General features: G+C 35.7%; 1 protein-coding gene across 1 annotated transcript; it reads left to right on the top strand.

Annotated features, from left to right (window-relative positions):
• Positions 1–1,771: 1,771 nt before the first annotated feature.
• On the top strand, positions 1,772–16,584 carry LOC148943289 (uncharacterized). The gene is made up of 3 exons (XM_089101082.1): positions 1,772–1,874; positions 3,921–4,005; positions 15,750–16,584. Exons 1-3 carry the CDS (start codon positions 1,772–1,774, stop codon positions 16,582–16,584), a joined length of 1,023 nt encoding a protein of 340 aa, XP_088957208.1.
• Positions 16,585–19,807: the final 3,223 nt, after the last annotated feature.

Below are 19,807 nucleotides of genomic sequence, written 5' to 3'. Positions count from 1 at the left end.
TCCTGACCTTTAAAAATTTGTATGTTATAAAAGCAAAACTTTATAAAATAGATATTCTGCTCAAATAAAGTGCAGCAAATTTTTTTCAGCTTCACAACTTAGCTCAACCACAATTTATAAGGTTTTACAGATATGCAAATATATTTCCAATATTTGGAAAAAAACATTGATTAGGCTTAGACTTCTAGTCAACTATCAGGAATTGCATTTTCAGAACTAAAGCCATAGAAAAGAAACTGATAACTGAAAATTAAGGTGAAATGTTGTTTTGTCAAAATTTCAATGGGTATAGACCTGTTATGTAGGCAAATTTCTGGACCCTCTAAAGGGAGAAGGAGTGGAGGAAGGTTTGCTACTTCAAAATACCTTCTTGGGCTCTACTTTAACCTGTAGACCTATCCCTGAAAGTTTCATTTTCCCAACCTAACTGCTTTCCAAGATAGGTAAAAGTAGCTAAAGTAGAATTTTACCAAAATAAATAATCTGTGCTGTATACTTGCATATTAGAGGGGAGGTGTGAGGAACTTTTAGGAATGATTTAGGCTAAGCAAGTATTGTAGGCTAGGCTATTTTGGGATCTTTTAAATTTGTTTTCAAAATTTTATAGGCTTTCCTTTGAGTAAGGCTAACAATAGACTAATACCAAAAGTGGTACTTATGCATTAGATGGTCACTTCTATATACTGCTAAAGAAGTCAAGTATGGTTAATGCTAATGAAATAAAATAGGATGAATATCCTATTTTATATAGGATATATATATATATATATATATATATATATATATATATATATATATATATATATATATATATATATATATATATATATATATATATATATATATATATATATATATATATATATATATATAATATATATATATATATATATATATATATATATATATATATATATATATATATATATATATATATATATATATATATATATATAAATTTATAGGCTTTCCTTTGAGTAAGGCTAACAATAGACTAATACCAAAAGTGGTACTTATGCATTAGATGGTCACTTCTATATACTGCTAAAGAAGTCAAGTATGGTTAATGCTAATGAAATAAAATAAAATAGGATGAATATCCTATTTTATATATATATATATATATATATATATATATATATATATATATATAAATATATAAAATAGGATGAATATCCTATTTTATATAGGATATTATATATATATATATATATATATATATATATATATATATATATATATATATATATATATATATATATATATATATATATACATATATATATATATATATATATATATATATATATATATATATATATATATATATATATATATATATATATATTATGTTGTCAACATTGTCATATACTTTTTTATAGTTGTTTAGTGCAACAAGCTTGTTAAAGCTTACCATATTTTGGTACCGTACTAATAAATAACAAAAATAATTAATTATCTACTACTACTAACAACTCACTAGAGCTCCAAGCCACATGAGGCCAACATAGCTATTCACACCCCTTTTTCCCAATCTATTTGGAGCCTCCCTTTTTACACCCACCTTAAATACTTCCTTAGGATTTCCCATCCAATGCAAGGTTGACCTGGTTTTTATTTGGCCAGCCAATGTTTTTGTCTGGCCTTCCCAAATCCACAACAAAATTTGCACTTTACTGAAAAATATAAATGTTCACTTCTATAACTTTAATAAATAAATAATATTAACATTTTGATTACTAAATATCAGCATATGTATATTAAACTGACAATGCACATAAACCCCAGCGCTGCGCCAATGAGGGAAGACAGGTGGCGGCGAGGCCAGAAACAGCACGCTGCGCCGCCGATAAGATGTTGGTGGCGCGCTGCCGGTAAGATGTCGGCGACGCGCCGCCGATGCAATCAATGTTGACTGCAAACATTAATGTTTTCATTAGTTTTTCTCAAATCACAGCTTGAACCTCCTGAATTGAAAGCTTTTATTATGACCTGGCCTTTTAATGTAACTTGGGCACTGGACCAAGGGTCCCATTGTCACTTGAGTGCAATGTTAGGTGGGGATGTTGATATTGCTTTCATCACACCAATTTGTTTTAGTTGGAATCTGCCTGGTACTTATGCATGAATGTTTTCAAAGTATACCCATTTCATCAATAAGAAAAAAAAACCAGGTTGGATGCATATGTCCCCTTCCCTTTGGATGATAAAACCATGCAAGTGCTGTATCAATTATAAATCAAAAAATTCGTATTAATTTTTTTCAACTTTTCAACTTTTTTGCATCCCTGATTTCAATAAAAAAAAAAAAAAAAAAATCAAGGTACTATCACTTAAATATAATAACTCTCTATGCCCCCCCTCTCTGGATACCATCTTGATAGGATACCGTCTCTGCTTTAATAAAAAAATAATTAACTTATTGGCACCCCTGCTTTCAAAAAAATCGGGATATTATCATTTAAATATGATAGCTCACTACCCCCCCCCCCCCTCTTGATACCACCTTGATAGGATGCCGTCTCTTCTTTAAATTAAAAAAAAAACTTTTTGGGATCCCTGCTTTCAGTAAACAAATCTCAAGATATTATAATTTAAATGTAATACCTCCCTATTCCCCCCCTCGTGGTTACCACCTTGATAGGATACAGTCTCAGCTTTCATTAGAAAAATAATTGACTAAATAATTAACTAGGTCACTAGATGGTTCAAACAAACATACAAAATAACGTTAAACAGCTTAGTGTTCCTTGAAACAAAATTCAGAGTATGAGTAAAGGGGTACAAAGACAACAATAAAAATGTCAAAATTATTCAGATTTACCTCGAATTATTGGAAAACTGAGTCATAGATTCGCCATGGCATTCAATAAAATCCAAAGAATCTAATGAAAAGGGAGCACAAACAAAATCCAAATTATTCGAGTAGCCTATGAGAATTCGCAAAATACCCAAGACAATGAAAAAGTCCTAATGGGGGGCCCTTGGTCTATCAAAATATTTCAATGGTTTCTCAGGGAATTCGATATCATTTTCTTCTGTCTCCACTATAAGTGAAAAAAAATATCTTTTTGGCATCCCTGCTTTCAATAAAAAAATTAGGTATTATCATTTGAAACTGATAGCCCCCTATCCCCCCCCTCTATAGGCAATAATTTAAAATTTATTTATGAATCATATTTTTTGGGTAACTTCCTGTTCAATCTTTAATTCCCCAACCTTGTACATAGCTAAATTTTGTCTCAATAGAAGCTTTTTTTTGGGGGGGGGGGGGTAAAATGTTTCAGAAAGAAGATTGTATTTTCTATCAGGCGTTCAACAATTGAGTATTAAACATTAAGAAAATCTTAACTAAAAACAGCAAAAAAAAACAAACTGTAAACTCACAATTCAGCTGTAGAAACAATGTGTCTGCTGGCAATTTCAAAATCCAACTGAAGGCTGAATCTGTATAGCAGCTGAATGCATTCTATAATTCGATTCAACTTGAAAATAAAATCCTTGACTACAAATGATTTAAGAAATAGCAATTGGGAAACTGCATTTGAAATGCAAACTGCGTATATTGCAATATTTTCAATTGCATATTGCATCTGTCTGGTTTTTATGCAAAGTAACAAAAGAGACAAAAATAATGAACAAGAGAGTAGTGAAGAATTATGGTATGCAAAGTAATATTTGGCAGGAAAAGTCACTGGTGATAAATTGCTCAGGGTGGCACCGTGATTGAGTGATTTTCGAGGAACCAAATTTTTTTTCGGGGTGATGCATAGATTTTTGGGGAAATACCCGAAAATTCGGGGATAGTGCAAGCCCTGCTTGATTTCTAATCCGGAAAATTGAAATACTAACCACACCAGAAGGGAAAGCTCCAACTTTGCGGTTGGTGCAATAAAGAATTGCTGCAAAACTAATTTAAGGTCGACTGAACGCCGCCGCCTATATTGGCGGCGGCGCTTCAGTGGCGTTCAACACTTCAGCGGCGTTCAACCAGGCATCTCGTCGGTGGCGTTTGGTCGATCCACCAGCGGGGCATTGGCGTCTAAATGCACATTAATTTGTATTTTTTCAGTAAAGTGCAAATTTTGTTCTAGCCTTGGGAAGGCATAGGGGGTTTTGAGCCCAAGTTATGTTAATTTCTGCTCGTTTTGAGTTTGACTCGGCTATTTATTGTAATTTCTGTTCGTTTTGGGTTTCATTTATTCATCGATGCTGATTTGTGGTAGTTTCACACTTGGTAGATTATTTGATTTTATTTTTGCTCTTTTTTTTTAATGGAGTCCTTTACTTTTTCTTTGAAAAACTTATTTTGTGGAAAAAGTTTTTTTTAATTAATTTCTGTTTGTTTTATATTGACATAGTCTTTTCAGGGAAAAAGAAAATAATACTTTAAATCGTTTCGTTTTTTTAAGACTTTATAGTTTAGCCTGGTATTTGTATACTGGAGAAAATTTTTCAGCAATTTTTAACAAAATACACCCTTTTAAAAATCTGGACACGAGGAGTAATGTTTAATTTTGTTTCATACCTCCTCTAGTTCACCTGACATGGAAAACTTGATACCATTCACAAAAAAAATCTGTTTACTTTCTTTGATAGCTTGGATACACTTATGCTATTTTGATTTGATTAAATTTTTAGAGCAGAAGTAGCCCTGAAAATTTGAACATAATACCCTCAGTTGTTCTTGGGATACTGCTGAGATGCCTTATTGGAATTAGCATTAACACAGTGCATTTTGGTTTAATCTTAAGGCTACATTTAGTTTTTAAACATAATGGGCAAATGTGAGGGTGGGCGTGGGAGGGGGATTAGTTGCCCTCCAATCACTTTCGACTATTATAAAGGGCATCATCCCTTTCTATTTTCAATCAAATGAGCCCTTTTTGAAGTTTTCATGATAACTCCTTTGATACAAAGTGCCCTGGTCTAAATAACAACAACAATAAAAAATAACATATTATGCCCACATCAATCTTTACCATAAAAATGTCAAGCCTTCCAATCACTTTTGACTATTAAAAAGGGCACTAGGCCAATTGATTTCCAATCAAATCAGCCTTTTTTGAAACAACAAAACTTTCTACAAACACCTTATATGCCCCCTGTGCATAACTTACAGCCCTTACCCAAAGGGCTGTTAGGGTGGTTGTCATCCTCTAAGACATAATTTCCAGAACTTTCAACTATGTTAAACAAAATGGCTACCACATCTCAAAACTTTGATTGGATGTGTTTGGGGAAATGGTGGGCTTGAGAGGGGTGTTCGTCACTCTGCAATCACTTTCGACTATTAAAAATGGCACTTGCCCTTTCAATTTACAATCAACAGAGCCCTTTTGAATTTCCTATGGCAAGACTTTCAATAAAAACCTTATGTGCCCACAGGCCATAACTTACAACCCTTGCCCTGCGGGCTGGGGGGGGGGGTTGTCATTCTCAAAGACCTAGTTTCCAGAACTTTCTACTATATTGAACAAAATGGCTATCTTAAAATTTTGATTGGATGTGTTTGGATGAATGGTGGGCGTGAGAGGGCAGCTAGTTACCCTCCAATCACTTTCAACTAATAAAAAGGGCGCTAGCCCTCTCAATTTCCAATTGAATGAGCCCCTTTTGAAGTTTTACAACAACTCTATCTATAAAAAGCTTATATGTCCCCAGGGCATAACTTCCAACCTTTGCCCTGGGGGCTCTGGAGGGTTTGTCATCCTTAAATACATTATTTTCAGAGCTTTCAATTATGTTAAACAAATGGCTATCTGTTAACTTCGATTGAATGTTCTTGGGGAAATAATGGGCATGAGAGGGGGTTAATTATTCTCCACTCACTTTTGACTATTAAAAAGGGCAATTTCAATTTCCAAACAAATGTGCCCTTTTTGAAATTTCTACAACAACTTTCTATATAAACCTTATATGCTCCCAGGGCATAACTTACAACCCTTGCACTGATGTCTCTGAGGTTGTTATCATCCTAAAAGACCTAATTTCCAGAAATTTCAACTATGTTGAACAAAATAGATATATCAACATTTTGATTGGATGTGTTTGGGAAAATAATGGACATGAGAGGGGCATTAGTTGCTCTCCAATCACTTTCAACTATTAAAAAAGACATCAGCCCTTTTAATTTTCAATTGAATGTGACCCTTTTGAAGTTTCTACGACAACACTCTATAAAAACCTTATATGCCCCCAGGGCATAACTGACCACCCTTGCCCTGAGGGGTGTGGGGGGGGGGGGGTTGTCATCCTTAAAGGTCTAATTTCCAAGACTTTCAACTATGTTGAATAAAATGGCTATCTCAAAATTTTGATTGGATGTGTTTAGGGAAAAGGTGGGCGGGAGAGGGGGGTTAGTTGCCTTTAATTACTTTTGACTATTAAAAAGGGCACTAGCCCTTTGAATTTCCAATCAAATGAGCCTTTTTTGAAGTTTCTATGACAACGCCTTCTATAAAAATCTTATATGCCCCCAGGGCATAACTTACAACCCTTGCCCCAAGGGCTGTGGGGGATTGTCCTCAAAAACATAATTTCTATCTGGAAATCAACTACGCTGAACAAAATGGCTATCTCAAAATTTTGATTGGATGTGTTTTGGGAAATGGTGGGTGTGGAAGGGGTGTTAGTTGCCTTCCAATCACTTTTGACTATTATTAAGGACACAGGCCACTCCAATTTCCAATTGAATGAGCACTTTTCGAAATTTCTAGGACAACTTCTTTGATACAAAGTGCCCTGCTCTAAAGGGAAAAAAATAATACATTCTGTCAACATTGTTCTTATATGCCCCCAGGGCATAACTTAAAACCCTTGCCCTGAGGGTTTTGGGGGAGTGTCCTCCTCAAAAACATATTTTTTATCTGGAAACCAACTATGCTGAACAAAATGGCTATCTCAAAATTTTGATCGGATGCGTTTGGGGGACTGATGGGCGTGGGGAGGGGGGGCTAGTTGCCCTCAAACCACTTTTGAATATTAAAAAGGGCACTAGCCACTCCAATTTCCAATCGAATGAGCCCTTTTTGAAGTTTCTAAGACAACTCCTTTGATACAAAGTGCCCTGGTATGGAAAAAAGAAAATAATACATTGTGCCAACATCGTTCTTTACTTAGGCAGTGGGATTGCGCTGCCTATGATCACATTTTCATGCTTCCTTCCATTGTTTTTTAAAATTGTCTAAGACAAACAACAATAATAATAACTAACAACCCAGCCTTTAAAAACCTGATTGGTAGTTCATGAGAAATATTGAGCCAAGAAAGGCATTCTTTGCTCATCATTGTGTAAATCTTAGTGAAATCTTAGGACTAAGATTTTACTTCTTATGCCAATCTTTTGCAAACATCTTTTATCATTCTACTCTGATCAGAATTCTTAGATCAATGATGGGTATGTCATCAAAGTTTTCTCATCATTATGACATGTGGCAGAAAAATGGTGTTCTTTGCTCTTTTTGCTAACATCATTAAGCTGTAAGATCTTAGAACAATGATGAGCTAAAGAATGGTAATCTGTGTAGGAAGATGTAAAATCTTAATAGCAAGTTATCCAGTTCTTAAAATCCTCAAATGGTATTTTGGTAAATTATGTGGTTGCACTGAGGGTCTAGGAGCTGAGGGTCTTTTGAAGGAAACACTGTGGAATAAAAAAGTAGCACCTTTTTGGTTCTAATTTAGCCTTACCACAGACAAAGATAAATTCCAGACTGCAGAAAAACCCATTTTAGTAAATATTTAATGATTCAACTCCTGAAGGAAACATTGTAAGCAAATAAATTTAGTAGCCTACCCTTGCCAGATTCTTTTCATAGCAAATTTTCATTATTGATAAACAGGTACAATTTTATTGGTATGTATATCATCCCTTGAGCATATGAACTGGCAAGATGCAAGACTTACTTTTTTTTACATCTTTTGTTCCTTTCCAGGTTTGATCCATTGTCTAAAAACATCAATTGACATTTTTGTAAATTATGTGGTAGCACTGTAGAGTTAGGGGTCTTTTGAAGGAAATACTGTTGAATAAAAAGATAAGAACCTTTTTGATTCTAATTTAGCCTTAGTCTACCAATGACAAAGATAAATTCCATACTGCACAAAACCCCATTTTGGTAAATATTTAATGATTCAACTACAGAAGGAAACATGCTAAGCAAATTAATGTAGTTGCCTACTATTAGATGCATTATTTTGTGCTACTTCCAAATATTATAGTTGCTTTTTGATATTGTATGCCCTCCCCCTGAGTGGTCCCAGATATAGCTATTATAAAATATGTCACTGTTGTGTTGAATCCCCTGGTAATGCCATTCTTCTTTGTTAAACTGGTTTCTGTATTGTTTACTCTCATGAAGTTTTGTTGTACCTGATTCTAAACAATACTATGGAAATAGTAAATATCAGGCTATTTTAACATATTTTAAAAAGTGGATGACAATAGAGGGAACCATGATAATCTATTTAATAAAATCTTGCTGCAAGAATTATAAAGTAAGAATTTCATTGTTTCAGTATTTTCTTGTAGTTTTGATATTTACTGTCAAGCAGTATGGGGAGGGGTGCATTGTCAGAAAAACAACCCAAATATTTTGAAATAGCATGACTGCATGACATAAGAAGCATGTGATGCTATGTTTATATATTTCTTCTGGAGACTTCCACCACTAAATATTTACCAATGTTTTTGCAAAGGATCTATGATGCATGGCTAATTGAATTATCAAGGAGGCACAATTGTGCCTCTATAAAGAGGCGACCCACCACAATGTTAAGCGATTTCCGGTCCTAGCAGTCGCAGAGAGACAGCGGTAATCGCATTTTGTAGCCCAAGCTCAAACTAAGAACCGTGCAAAATTTCCCCCCCCCCCTCCGACTTTATCGTCATGGGTAAAAGTGGGCCGGAAGTTTCACCCTCCGACCACAGCCCCCCTTTAACGTTGTTAGATTAGGCTGATGGTTAGATGCTAAGGTTTCCTAGGGCCCAGGAGCTTATCCTCAAAATTTCAGCTCAATCTGATCACTCTTTCCCTGTTTTCCAAAAACCAAATATAGCCACTTAAAGTTCAAATTTTTTTTTTTCTTCTTAGCCACGCCTACAGGCCACAGTTGGCAACTGATCCGGGTGAATGAGAACTCATTCGAAGCAGAATTCGACCTGTTAGGGCCTTTTGATATTTTCAGACCAAAAAAATTATCCCCCTAATTTACATTTACGAAAACCTCGTTTTCCTATAAGAGCCCATGTTAATTTTTTCCACCACAGCCCCCCTTTAACGTTGTCTGATCGGGCTGAAATTTAGAGGATAAGCTTTCCTTGGGCCTGGGAGCTTATCCTCAAAATTTCAGCTCAATCTGATCACTCCTTCCCTGTTTTCCAAAAACCAAATATCAAGTTTTGTGGGGATTTGCTTGCATATAAAATAGATTCCACTTACTAAAAAACAATTACAATTGTGTCTCTTTAGTACAGCGGTCGATACTCCTGACTGTCAGGCGGAAGACCCGGGTTCGATTCCCCGTCAGAGGAAATTTTTTATATACTGAATTTAAAGTTTAAAAAAGAAACTCAGTTTCTTTTTTAAATTATTTGAAAAAAATTACGTTTTCTAAAGAGTTAAAGAGGCTGAGTTACAAGGTTGACCTTTTAAACACCCTGTCGAGAATGAAAAGAATAATACACAATCATCTAACAGTTAGTCAAGCAATAATAAGTAATAAACTGTACAAAAACGTGCAGAAATTATTTGAAAAAAAACTACGTTTTCTAAAGAGTTAAAGAGGCTGAGTCACAAGTTCGAACCTTAAAACGTACAGGGATTAGAAGGTACAGTTGGAGGCTGCCGCCCCCAAACCCCCCGCTTTCGCAGCCTTTAAATAAAAAAAAATTTTAAACTGAAAGTAAGGAACGACGTTAAAACTTAAAACGAACAGAAATTATTCCATATATGAAAGGGGCTGTTTGACTTTTTCACAACTCTTTTTTTTAAGCAATAAAAAACTTTAGCGTAAAGAGCGAGGCGTTGAAGAGGGCACGGCCCCTTTCATATACGGAATAATTTCTGTTCGTTTTAAGTTTTAACGTCGTTCCTTACTTTCAGTTAAAAAAAAAAAATATTTAAAGGCTGCAAAAGCGGGGGGTTTGGGGGCGGCAGCCCCCAACTGTGCCTCCTAATCCCTGTACGTTTTAAGGTTCGACCTTTTAACTCAGCCTCTTTAACTCTTTAGAAAACGTAGTTTTTTTCAAATAATTTCTGCACGTTTTTGTCCAGTTTATTACTTATTATTGCTTGACTAACTGTTAGCTGATCGTGTCAGGAGTTAAAGTAGGGGGGCTGCCGCCCCCCAAACCCCCTGCTCTTGAACGTTCTTGTGTTAAGGCTTTTAATTCTTGAACACTCAAATCACGTCGTACAGGGTGCCTCGTAATCCCTCTACGTTTTAAGGTTCGAACTTGTGACTCAGCCTCTTTAACAGCCCCCCAACTGTTCCTCCTAATCCCTTTACGTTTTAAGGGTCGACCTTGTAACTCAGCCTCTTTAACTCTTTAGAAAACGTAATTTTTTCAAATAATTAAAAAAAGAAACTGAGTTTCTTTTTTAAAGTTTAAATTCAGTATATAAAAAATTTGCTCTGATGGTGAGTCGAACCCGGGTTTTCCGACTGACAGTCTGGAGTATCAACTGCTGGACCAAAGAGACACAATTGTAATTGTTTTTTAGTAAATGGAATCTATTTTCGACGCAAGCAAATTCTCACAAAACTTGATATTTGGTTTTTGGAAAACAGGGAAGGAGTGATCAGATTGAGCTGCAATTTCGAGGATAAGCTCCCAGGCCCCAGGAAAGCTTATCCTCTAAATTTCAGCCTGATCAGATAACGTTAAAGGGGGGTTGTGGTGGGAAAAATTAACATGGGCTATTATAGGAAAACGAGGTTTTTCGTAAATGTAAATTCGGGGGATAATTTTTTCGGTCTGAAAATATCAAAAGGCCCTAAAAGGTCGAATTCTGCTTCTAATGAGTCCTCATTCACCCGGATCAGTTGACAACTGTGGCCTGTAGGCGTGGATAAGAAAAAAAAGAAATGAATTTTTAGTTGAGTTTTTGTGTTTTTGTTAACCAGGGAAGGAGTGATCTGATTGAGCTGAAATTTCGACGATAAGATCCCTGGCTCTAGTAAAGCTTAACTTCTAAATTTCAGCCCTATCTTACAACGTTAACGGGGGGCTGTGGTGGGAGGGTCGAAACTTCCGGCCCAGTTTACCCCATGAAGATAAAGTCGGAGGAGGATGAAATTTTGCAAGTTTCTTAGTTTGAGCTTGGGCTACAAAATGCGATTACCCCCGTCTCTCTGCGACCTCTAGGACCTGAAATCGCTTAACATTGTGGTGGGTCGCCTCTTTATAGAGGCACAAGTGTGCCTCCTTGATTAAAAAAAGTAATCAAATTTTAGATTTAATTTAAGTGTGTGTCCCATCAGGGGGGAAGGGGGCTTTTGTGCTGTTAAACTAGAAGCTGTAATTACAGAAAGGAAACAAGTTCCCTAGGCTTCTACCTCTTTTCAGATTTATGTTGTGAACCAGCTGTTGATGAATTTTAATACATGCAAACCGAATCAGTATACTTTGAGCATAGCCTATGACTATATGACTATCTAATATTTTGGGTTCAGGTAGAGGGGGCCCTGACACACTGAAAATATTAAGAATTATTATATTTGGTATCAGTCAAGTTTATTCATATTTCTGAAGTATACACCATAATAGCACATTTCCTACCTAATTATATATTTAGAACATTTTTATTAGTTAAATTTGTAGAGGCATCCTAGACCACTCCCTAGTGCCTAGATGTAGTCCCATTCTATATTGAAATAGGCCTAGTACTTTTAAATTCAAACCATCACAACCCACAACCTTTTGTGTTTACCCTATATAAATACCCAGACATTAATTGTTCTTGCTCATTGCTCTTGCTCAGATGCAGATTCTTGTACATAGATTATTCTATTTTTTCCTATCTGATTTCTGTGTTCCACTGAAACTAAAGTCTAGATGAGAAGCTTTTTACTACCTTGGAGAAAGTATTTGCTTAGATAGGTATTTTGAAGCTCTTATCTCTCTTCTTCCCTTTTCAATTTATGTGTTCACATAGTACTTTTACATGGGACATTGGACATGGATTTGTTATTACAGAAAACTCAGGTTCACATATTTGAATCAGTTTATTGTTTAAAAAGACTTTTTTACTAGTACTTGTTGTGGTTGACACATTTGTTAATACTTTAGATTAAATAAAAAAAACAAGTTTTTTAATGGAAAGTTAGGAACAACATCAAAACTTAAGATGAACAGAAATTATTATGTATATGAGAGGGGTTGCTCCTCCTCAACACCTTGCTCTTTACACTAAAGTGGTTTAGTGCTTTTAAAAAAAGCTTCTTATTGTTTTAATTAAACAAACCTTGTGTTTCAGGAGTCTTTCTTAAAGAATTGGGACAAAATTCAAACTTCTGCATAAAGAGCAAGGTGTTGAAGAGGAGCAACCCCCCTCATATTCGTAATAATTTCTGTTCATTTTAAGTTTAAATGCTGCTTCTTACTTTCAGTTGAAATTTTTTTTTTAATTCAATTTCTGATCATTTTTCTAAATAACGCCAGGAAATTTGACTCCATATCCACAGGAAAATCCCTTCTCCCCATGGGTATATTCTCTAGACAATTCAATCCTGGTGAAAATTTCCCCCGGGTATTTCCCTTAACATCTCCAGATGTAAAATCGAGTTGGCAAAGAGAAAGCATTAGACAAATTTCATATAGGAATTCTGGTAAATTCAGACAGCGTAAAATTTCCCTTGAAAAATTTACCCCCTGGGAACTTTCTTCCTCATGGAAAACTCTCCCCAGCAGAAAATACCCCCCCCCCCCAAAAAAAAAAAAATGTATGCATACTTCTCAATAACAGATACTATATATAAACAATGGACAAATTTTATAACTTAAAGACCTTTCTCCAGGGACTGTGGGGGATTTCCGCTTAATTGACCCCTCTCCCTGTATTCTTGGACCAGTGGGTCAATGTGATCACCCTTGGGGAAAAAAAACAAATAAACATGCATCCATGATCTTTCTTGTGGAGGAAAATAAATCTACGTTTTTGCAGACAGGAGTTTGAAACATCTACAGTAGGGATCTCTGATAAGCTGTATCTGATGGTGCCATTTTCATTAAGTTTCTATGACTTTTAAAGGGGGTTTTCCCCTTTTTTCAAAAATCAGATGAATTTGCTCAGGCTTTTAGCCTTTGATGGGCAAGACTAAACTTAATGAAACTTACATATTCGAAATCAGCAACATAGTCAATTCTTTTGATATATCTATTGGTCAAAAAATTTCTGTTTTTTAGATTTTCAGTTACTATTGAACCAGGTTGCTCCTTACCGTTTGTTACCATGAACTTCGTTGAAAACTTATTATATTGTATGTACGCATTGTCTTGCATCTTGCATTAAAATGTATGCCTCAACATTTTGAGCCCTATTATGGTAGCAAAAAACTAGCTATAAAAAATAATGACTTCCATGGGGTAGGGCTGGCAAGATGGTTCCCTTAACATATAGCTTGAGATTTTTACTACAGCCTGAACTATCTGGATACATCATTAACAGAAAACATCAAATGCAATGATTTAGAACCAACTTGTAGACTGTGAGGTAGGGGTTCAGTGGGAAACTTCAAATGCAAAGTGCTGTTTTGGCTCCCCAATGCTTTACTAATGTGTCTCTTCTTGCTGGTGCATATACAGGGGGGAGGGGGGAATATGACAAAAAAATAGGAAAAATAAGCAAAAAAAAATATGGCAATAAATATATTTTTGTTGGGCGAAAAACGTTTCACCCAACGTTTTAAAGTATCAAGGTTTAAGCGATTTCTTTTAGAGAACTTGTCCCCTCCTGGGACAAAAGTCTTGTGTATCCCTCCTAACTAGTGTTGTAAAATTACCGTAAAATAAAAACTTAGTAAGTAAAATTGGTAAAATAAGGTGAAATTGGTAAAAAATAAGGTAAAATGGGTAAAATAAGATACTCCCTAGGAAACACAGGATGAAACTGGTGTTTTAGAGTTGTCCTGTAGCTACAAGACCAGTTGAGCATTTCTTTTTAAGTATCACTTACAGCTTTTAATGAATTGTTTTAATGATTCCAATTTTCCTGGGCTTAAATAAGGTAATGCCCCTTCATCTAGAGTTTCATCAATTTAATTAACTGTCTTGTTTATCCCTTTTGTAATCTGGTGCCTAGGGTAATACCTCAGAAATTGTACAGTGCCTGATTTTGCATATCCATTTTGAAAAAAAAAAATCAAATTTACCGTTATTTGGGAGTAAAATCATATTAATCATTTTTTTTATACATTTAACCCTAAGAAATTTTACCCTAACAGCCTTGCATATTTAAATAGCCGTATTCAGCCACATTCCTCATACCATATACATGTTATTTTTCATTTATTTATAAAGCACCAAATACAATTAAAAAAGAGGCTTATTGCACTTTGATGACTTCGATTAACTAAGCACTGGATTATAAGAGTGGAACATTCAGTCACTTTCACAGTCATTAAGACCATCTTCAACAGGGTTTCTTGCAAATCTAGCTCCTCTCCTTCAGACATAGATTCTGATTCAGGTGACTGTGCCTGTTCCGACTGTGCCAGGTGACTGTGCCGGGGTAATTTTGCGCGGGGTGGGTGTCTGGGGATATTTCGAGGGGGGGGGGGGGTGTAAACGCTGGCTCCCGGGCAAAAGACGGCATAAATACAAGATTTTTCTGAAATGTGAAATTTAAAGTAGAAATGCGGATATTGATTCTGCTTTGGCCCTCTACATTATTGAAAATCCAGATCATGTAGTTCTTTTTGAAGAGGCAACTTTTAAATTTGAAGCAAATCGCTTCCCAATTTCTTTTACAAGGCTATTGAGAAAAAAAAACATAAATTGAGGCATTGCTTTAAATAGAGATACTGGAGATATTCCTATAAACCCAATTTACAAAAACTTAAAATTTAAGGATTCAAATAAAAATTTTCTTCAGTTTAAATTAAACTGAAGAAATATTTTTCTTCAGTTTATGGGTCTGGGTAAGACCGCGCATCCTACCAAGGGGAGTGTCATCCCTCATCTTTGGAGTCGTCTACTACCCACCCAAAGCCCCATTCCGGAAGACTAGTCAACTACCTACAATACTCCGTCGACCACCTCCGGAGTAAATATCCCTTTGCCGGTATTGTGATGTGCGGAGATTTCAATGATATAAAGCCTTCCTGGAGAGAGTCCAGCCTATCACTGAAACAAGGGGTGAAGTCTCTAATCCGTGGCATCAACCTACTTGACAAGGTCTTCACTAACCTCGAACAGTACTACAACGAGCCAGAAATCACAGAAAGCATAGAAGTGATTACCTAACAGTGACCTGGAGACCGACGCATTCGTCACGGCGAAAGGTAATTAAACAAACAGTAACCTATCGACTGATCAGGGATGAACAAATCCCCGCCTTCAAGGGAAAGCTAACATTAAAGAACTGGACCCCTATTTACAGACTACCGTCCACTGAAGACATGACAAAGACCTTCTGCGACCAACTTCATAAAATGTTCGAAGAGAATTTTCCAGAAAAGAAACGGTTAGTAGGAAAGTAAATAAAACCCTGGATCACGCCATATATAAAAGAGATTATCCTAAGGTGGGATAACTTGTACAACTCTAACAGAGCAGAGTCCAACAAGTTGCGAAATATAGTGGTGAGAAAGATAAAGTATGCAAGGAAGCAGCACGGCCGCTTGACTGTACAGAAGCTTCTATCTTCCGATTCTAAAAAGTTTCATAGCACGGTTCAGAACATTCTTGGCCGAAAGCAGAAAAACGTTGAACTAAGAAACGAAAACGGGGAGAAACTTACCGCTAATGCGATTAACGACCACTTTTCTACAATCTGTACAAAGTACCCTGGTCTTACATCACTTCCCGACCTTCCAAGCATTACTAAAATCCCTGTCATTGAAGCAGAAACCATCCAGACCACTTTCTTAAAACTGGACGCATCCAATGCCTCATTTCCTGGAGAACTGCCGATCAAACTGATCAAAGCATGCAGTAACGAACTTGCGGTACCGTTTACTGCCGTAGTAAGCCAATGCCTGAGTGAGGGCACCTTCCCGACACGATTCAAAACTGCTGTGGTCATTCCTATACCGAAAAAATCATCCGTCGAATCTGCAAATGACTCAAGACCCATTTCAAAGACATCGATTTTCTCAAAAGTCCTGGAAGAAATTGTCTTCAAATGGCTTTTCGAAGATATTAGTGAAAATCTTGATCCTCGGCAGTACGGCTTACGTACAGGTCAGAGTACTGTGCATTACCTGATTCGCCTCATCAGAAACATCCTGGAACATTTGGAGATTGACGGTGCTTATATTGACTGCATCATCGCGGACTTCATGAAAGCGTTCGACTTACTCGACCACTCAGTTGTTATTGACGAGGCAACTTACCTTGGATTAAGACAAATTGTCTAGTGAATGTTTGGCAGTTTCCTGACGAACCACGAACAGAAAGTACAACTTCACAATGGCGAAACATCAAACATCAGGGAGCGAACCTGTGGTGCAGCACAAGGTTCAAAGATGGGTCCTTGAGCCTTCTTTATTGGGATTGACAAACTTTTGTGTGAAATTATGGACCGCTAAAGATTCACTGATGATTTCTCAACCCTTCTCCTTAAACTTCTCTCACAGAACCTACAGCCATACCCAATCCTAACAGTAATGCGAAAAATCGAGGATGAAGCAAACCAAGTGAAACTTACACTCAGCCAGGAAAAAACAGTCCTATTTGGGGTTAATTTCCTTAAACGGCCAGTTCCAGACCCGCCATGCGGTGGGCCGAAGGCTGTAAAAAGGGTGAAGATCCTTGGTGTCCACCTGGATGCCGATCTGAAATGGAATACCCACGTATCGTCAATCGTCTCGAAGACCGCCTTCCTCCTAAGATTTTTTGCCTACCTTCGCCGCTTTGGGATGAAAACTGAGGTCATTGTTGCATGCCACAAATGCTACATTAGACCGCTCACTGAATATGCCTGCCCAGTGTGGCACAGCACATTGACCATAGATCAAAGCGAAAAAATTGACGGATTGCAGAAAAGGGCCTGCAAAATAATACTGGGGAGTAGTTACGTTGACTATGAGATGAGCCTCAAAGTTTTGAAGTTGGAGTCCCTCAAAGAGAGGAGGCACACACTGGTCATGGACTTTGGTCGAAAAATCCTCGACTCTGAAACACACCGTGATCTACTTCCGGATTTTGAGGCGCGCCAAACTCAACATTCTACGAGGCTCAGAGAAATAACAAAAAACACAGCAAATCTGGAACGACCGCCGATCCACTCATCCGAGGACTACCTGAAGTCATTTGGTCCATACTTCGTAAAACACTACAATGGTGACCCAGAAAAATTGTAAATAAATCAAGTTTGAATAATTTAATTTTGTAAGTGTTTTTACATTGTTTGACTTCTGCTGTTATTTTTCTTGTTAACAAGAATATTAAGGGAAAAATAAAGTGAATTTGAAATTAAGATCACCTGACCACTTTTTTAATGAACATTAGGTCAGTCGACAAGCTAAGTTAATCTCTAAGCAGAAGAACTCTTGCCCAATCTAATTGGTGAGTGGTCTCTGGTTTACTCTAGCTTGATTATCTTCAAGCTAGATAAAAAGATTAGTTTATCTTCTTTTTTTGAGCACTGAAGACGGCTGGGCAGAAGTCCCAGACGAAATATATGCCTCTATAATTTTCGCTTCTTTTTTATCCGCTGGCTGACATTACCCTTATTTTTCTCGGCTATTTAATTTTATTATTTTTTCCTTGTTTGTTGTATGTCAATCCTGCTTCTAGTCCTTTTTGTCTATAACGGTTCACAGAACAAATGTAATTTTATTTCAGCTAATATTTCACGATTTAAAAATTAAAATTACCTGTACTATAACAGATTTTATTGTTCTGATAACAAGAGACCTAAGTCAGACAAACCACCTTTTAAACCAGGGAACGCAACTATGTACAAAAAAAAATCATATTCAATCTTTTTTCTTCCAGCCTCTTCGCGCTTTTTTGCTCTGAAAATTGCAAGGCGTCGTAAAATATGTAAGATACCGGTAAAATACTGGCAAATAAGTAAAATACGAAAAATAAGTAAATTATGTAAAATAGGTAAAATACCAATTTTACAGGGGGTCTGTAAAATTATGGTAAAATACGTAATGTACCCAGTTTTACCAGTTACAACACTATTCCTCACTATAAAGACATGTTTTGTCACTATAATCACTTTCTTATGACTATTCTTTCTTTATTAGGTCTTTTTATCTCTATATAAATTACAGTCTTTTAACGATTTCTTTTAGAGAACTTGTCCCCTCCTGGGGCAAAAGTCTTGTGTATCTCTCCTCACTAGAAAAACATGTTTTATCTCTATAACCACTTTCTTATGACTGTTCTGTCTTTGTTATGTATTTTTTATCTGTATATAAATTTCAACGTTTTAACAATTTGTTCTAGAGAACTTGTCCCCTCCTGGGACAAAAGTCCTGTGTATCCCTCCTCAATGGAGAAACATGTTTTATCTCTATAACCACTTTCTTATGACTGTTCTTCCTTTGTTATTTATTTTTTATCTGTATATAAATTTCAACGTTTTAACAATATGTTCTAGAGAATTTGTCCCCTCCTCGGGCAAAAGTCCTGTGTATCTCTCCTCAATAGAGAAACATGTTTTATCTCTATAGCCACTTTCTTATGACTGTTCTGCCTTTGTTATGTATTTTTTATCTGTATATAAATTTCAACGTTTTAACAATTTGTTCTAGAGAACTTGTCCCCTCCTGGGACAAAGTCCTTGTAAATCTCTCCTCACTAGAAAAGCATATTTTATCTCTGTAATTGCTTTCTTATGACTGTTCTTTCTTTATTATGTCTTTTTATCTGGATATAAATTTCAACGTCTTAATGTATCAACGTTTTAACAAATTTTCTCAAAGAACTTGCCCCCTCCCAGGACAAAAGTCTTGTGTATCTCTCCTTACTAGAAAAAATATATTTTATCTCTGTAATCACTTTCTTATGACTGTTCTGTTTTTATTATGTCTTTTATTCTGTATATAAAATTAATGTGTTTGTGTATATAAACAGATATCTTATATTGGTGTATTTCTGTATATAAAAATATCTGTATATATATATCTTTATATTGTATATATTATATCTTTATTATAGCAGTAATATTATTTTGTTTTATTGTGTAAAGAAAAGGAGTGGGAATTATTCACCAAATCATTTTTAATTCTTAAAATGTCTATTTTTCTAACTAATTTCATCTGTTTATCTATTGCTTTCATATTTTGTGTTAGGGGGGAGGGGCAAAACAATCTTCCCCCAACCTTTACAAGAGAGTATGTGCTATTCTTTTTCTTCTTCTTTATGCCTGTTGTCCAGCAGACACTGTTTATACTTTCACCATATTTTTGCTGAGGAAAACGAATTATTATCAAAGTATTTAAGCAATGCAAAAAGCAGAAATTTCTCTTTTCAATAAACATAATGACATTTGAAAAAATGAATTTAAAAAGAAATAATTTTATGTGTATATAATTTTTTTTAAGCATAAATTACTAAATTTAACAATAAATTAAGGTAAAAGTCAGGATGCTAAAATCAGGGACATAGACCTAATTTGATTTA

This window comes from Artemia sp. Qi Xiang Cuo, chromosome 15, assembly GCF_049724085.1.
Source record: "Artemia sp. Qi Xiang Cuo chromosome 15, ASM4972408v1, whole genome shotgun sequence".
Taxonomy (NCBI): domain Eukaryota; kingdom Metazoa; phylum Arthropoda; class Branchiopoda; order Anostraca; family Artemiidae; genus Artemia; species Artemia sp. Qi Xiang Cuo.
Note: the sequence above shows the minus strand (reverse complement) of the source record. Positions and strands in the feature narration are given on the sequence as shown.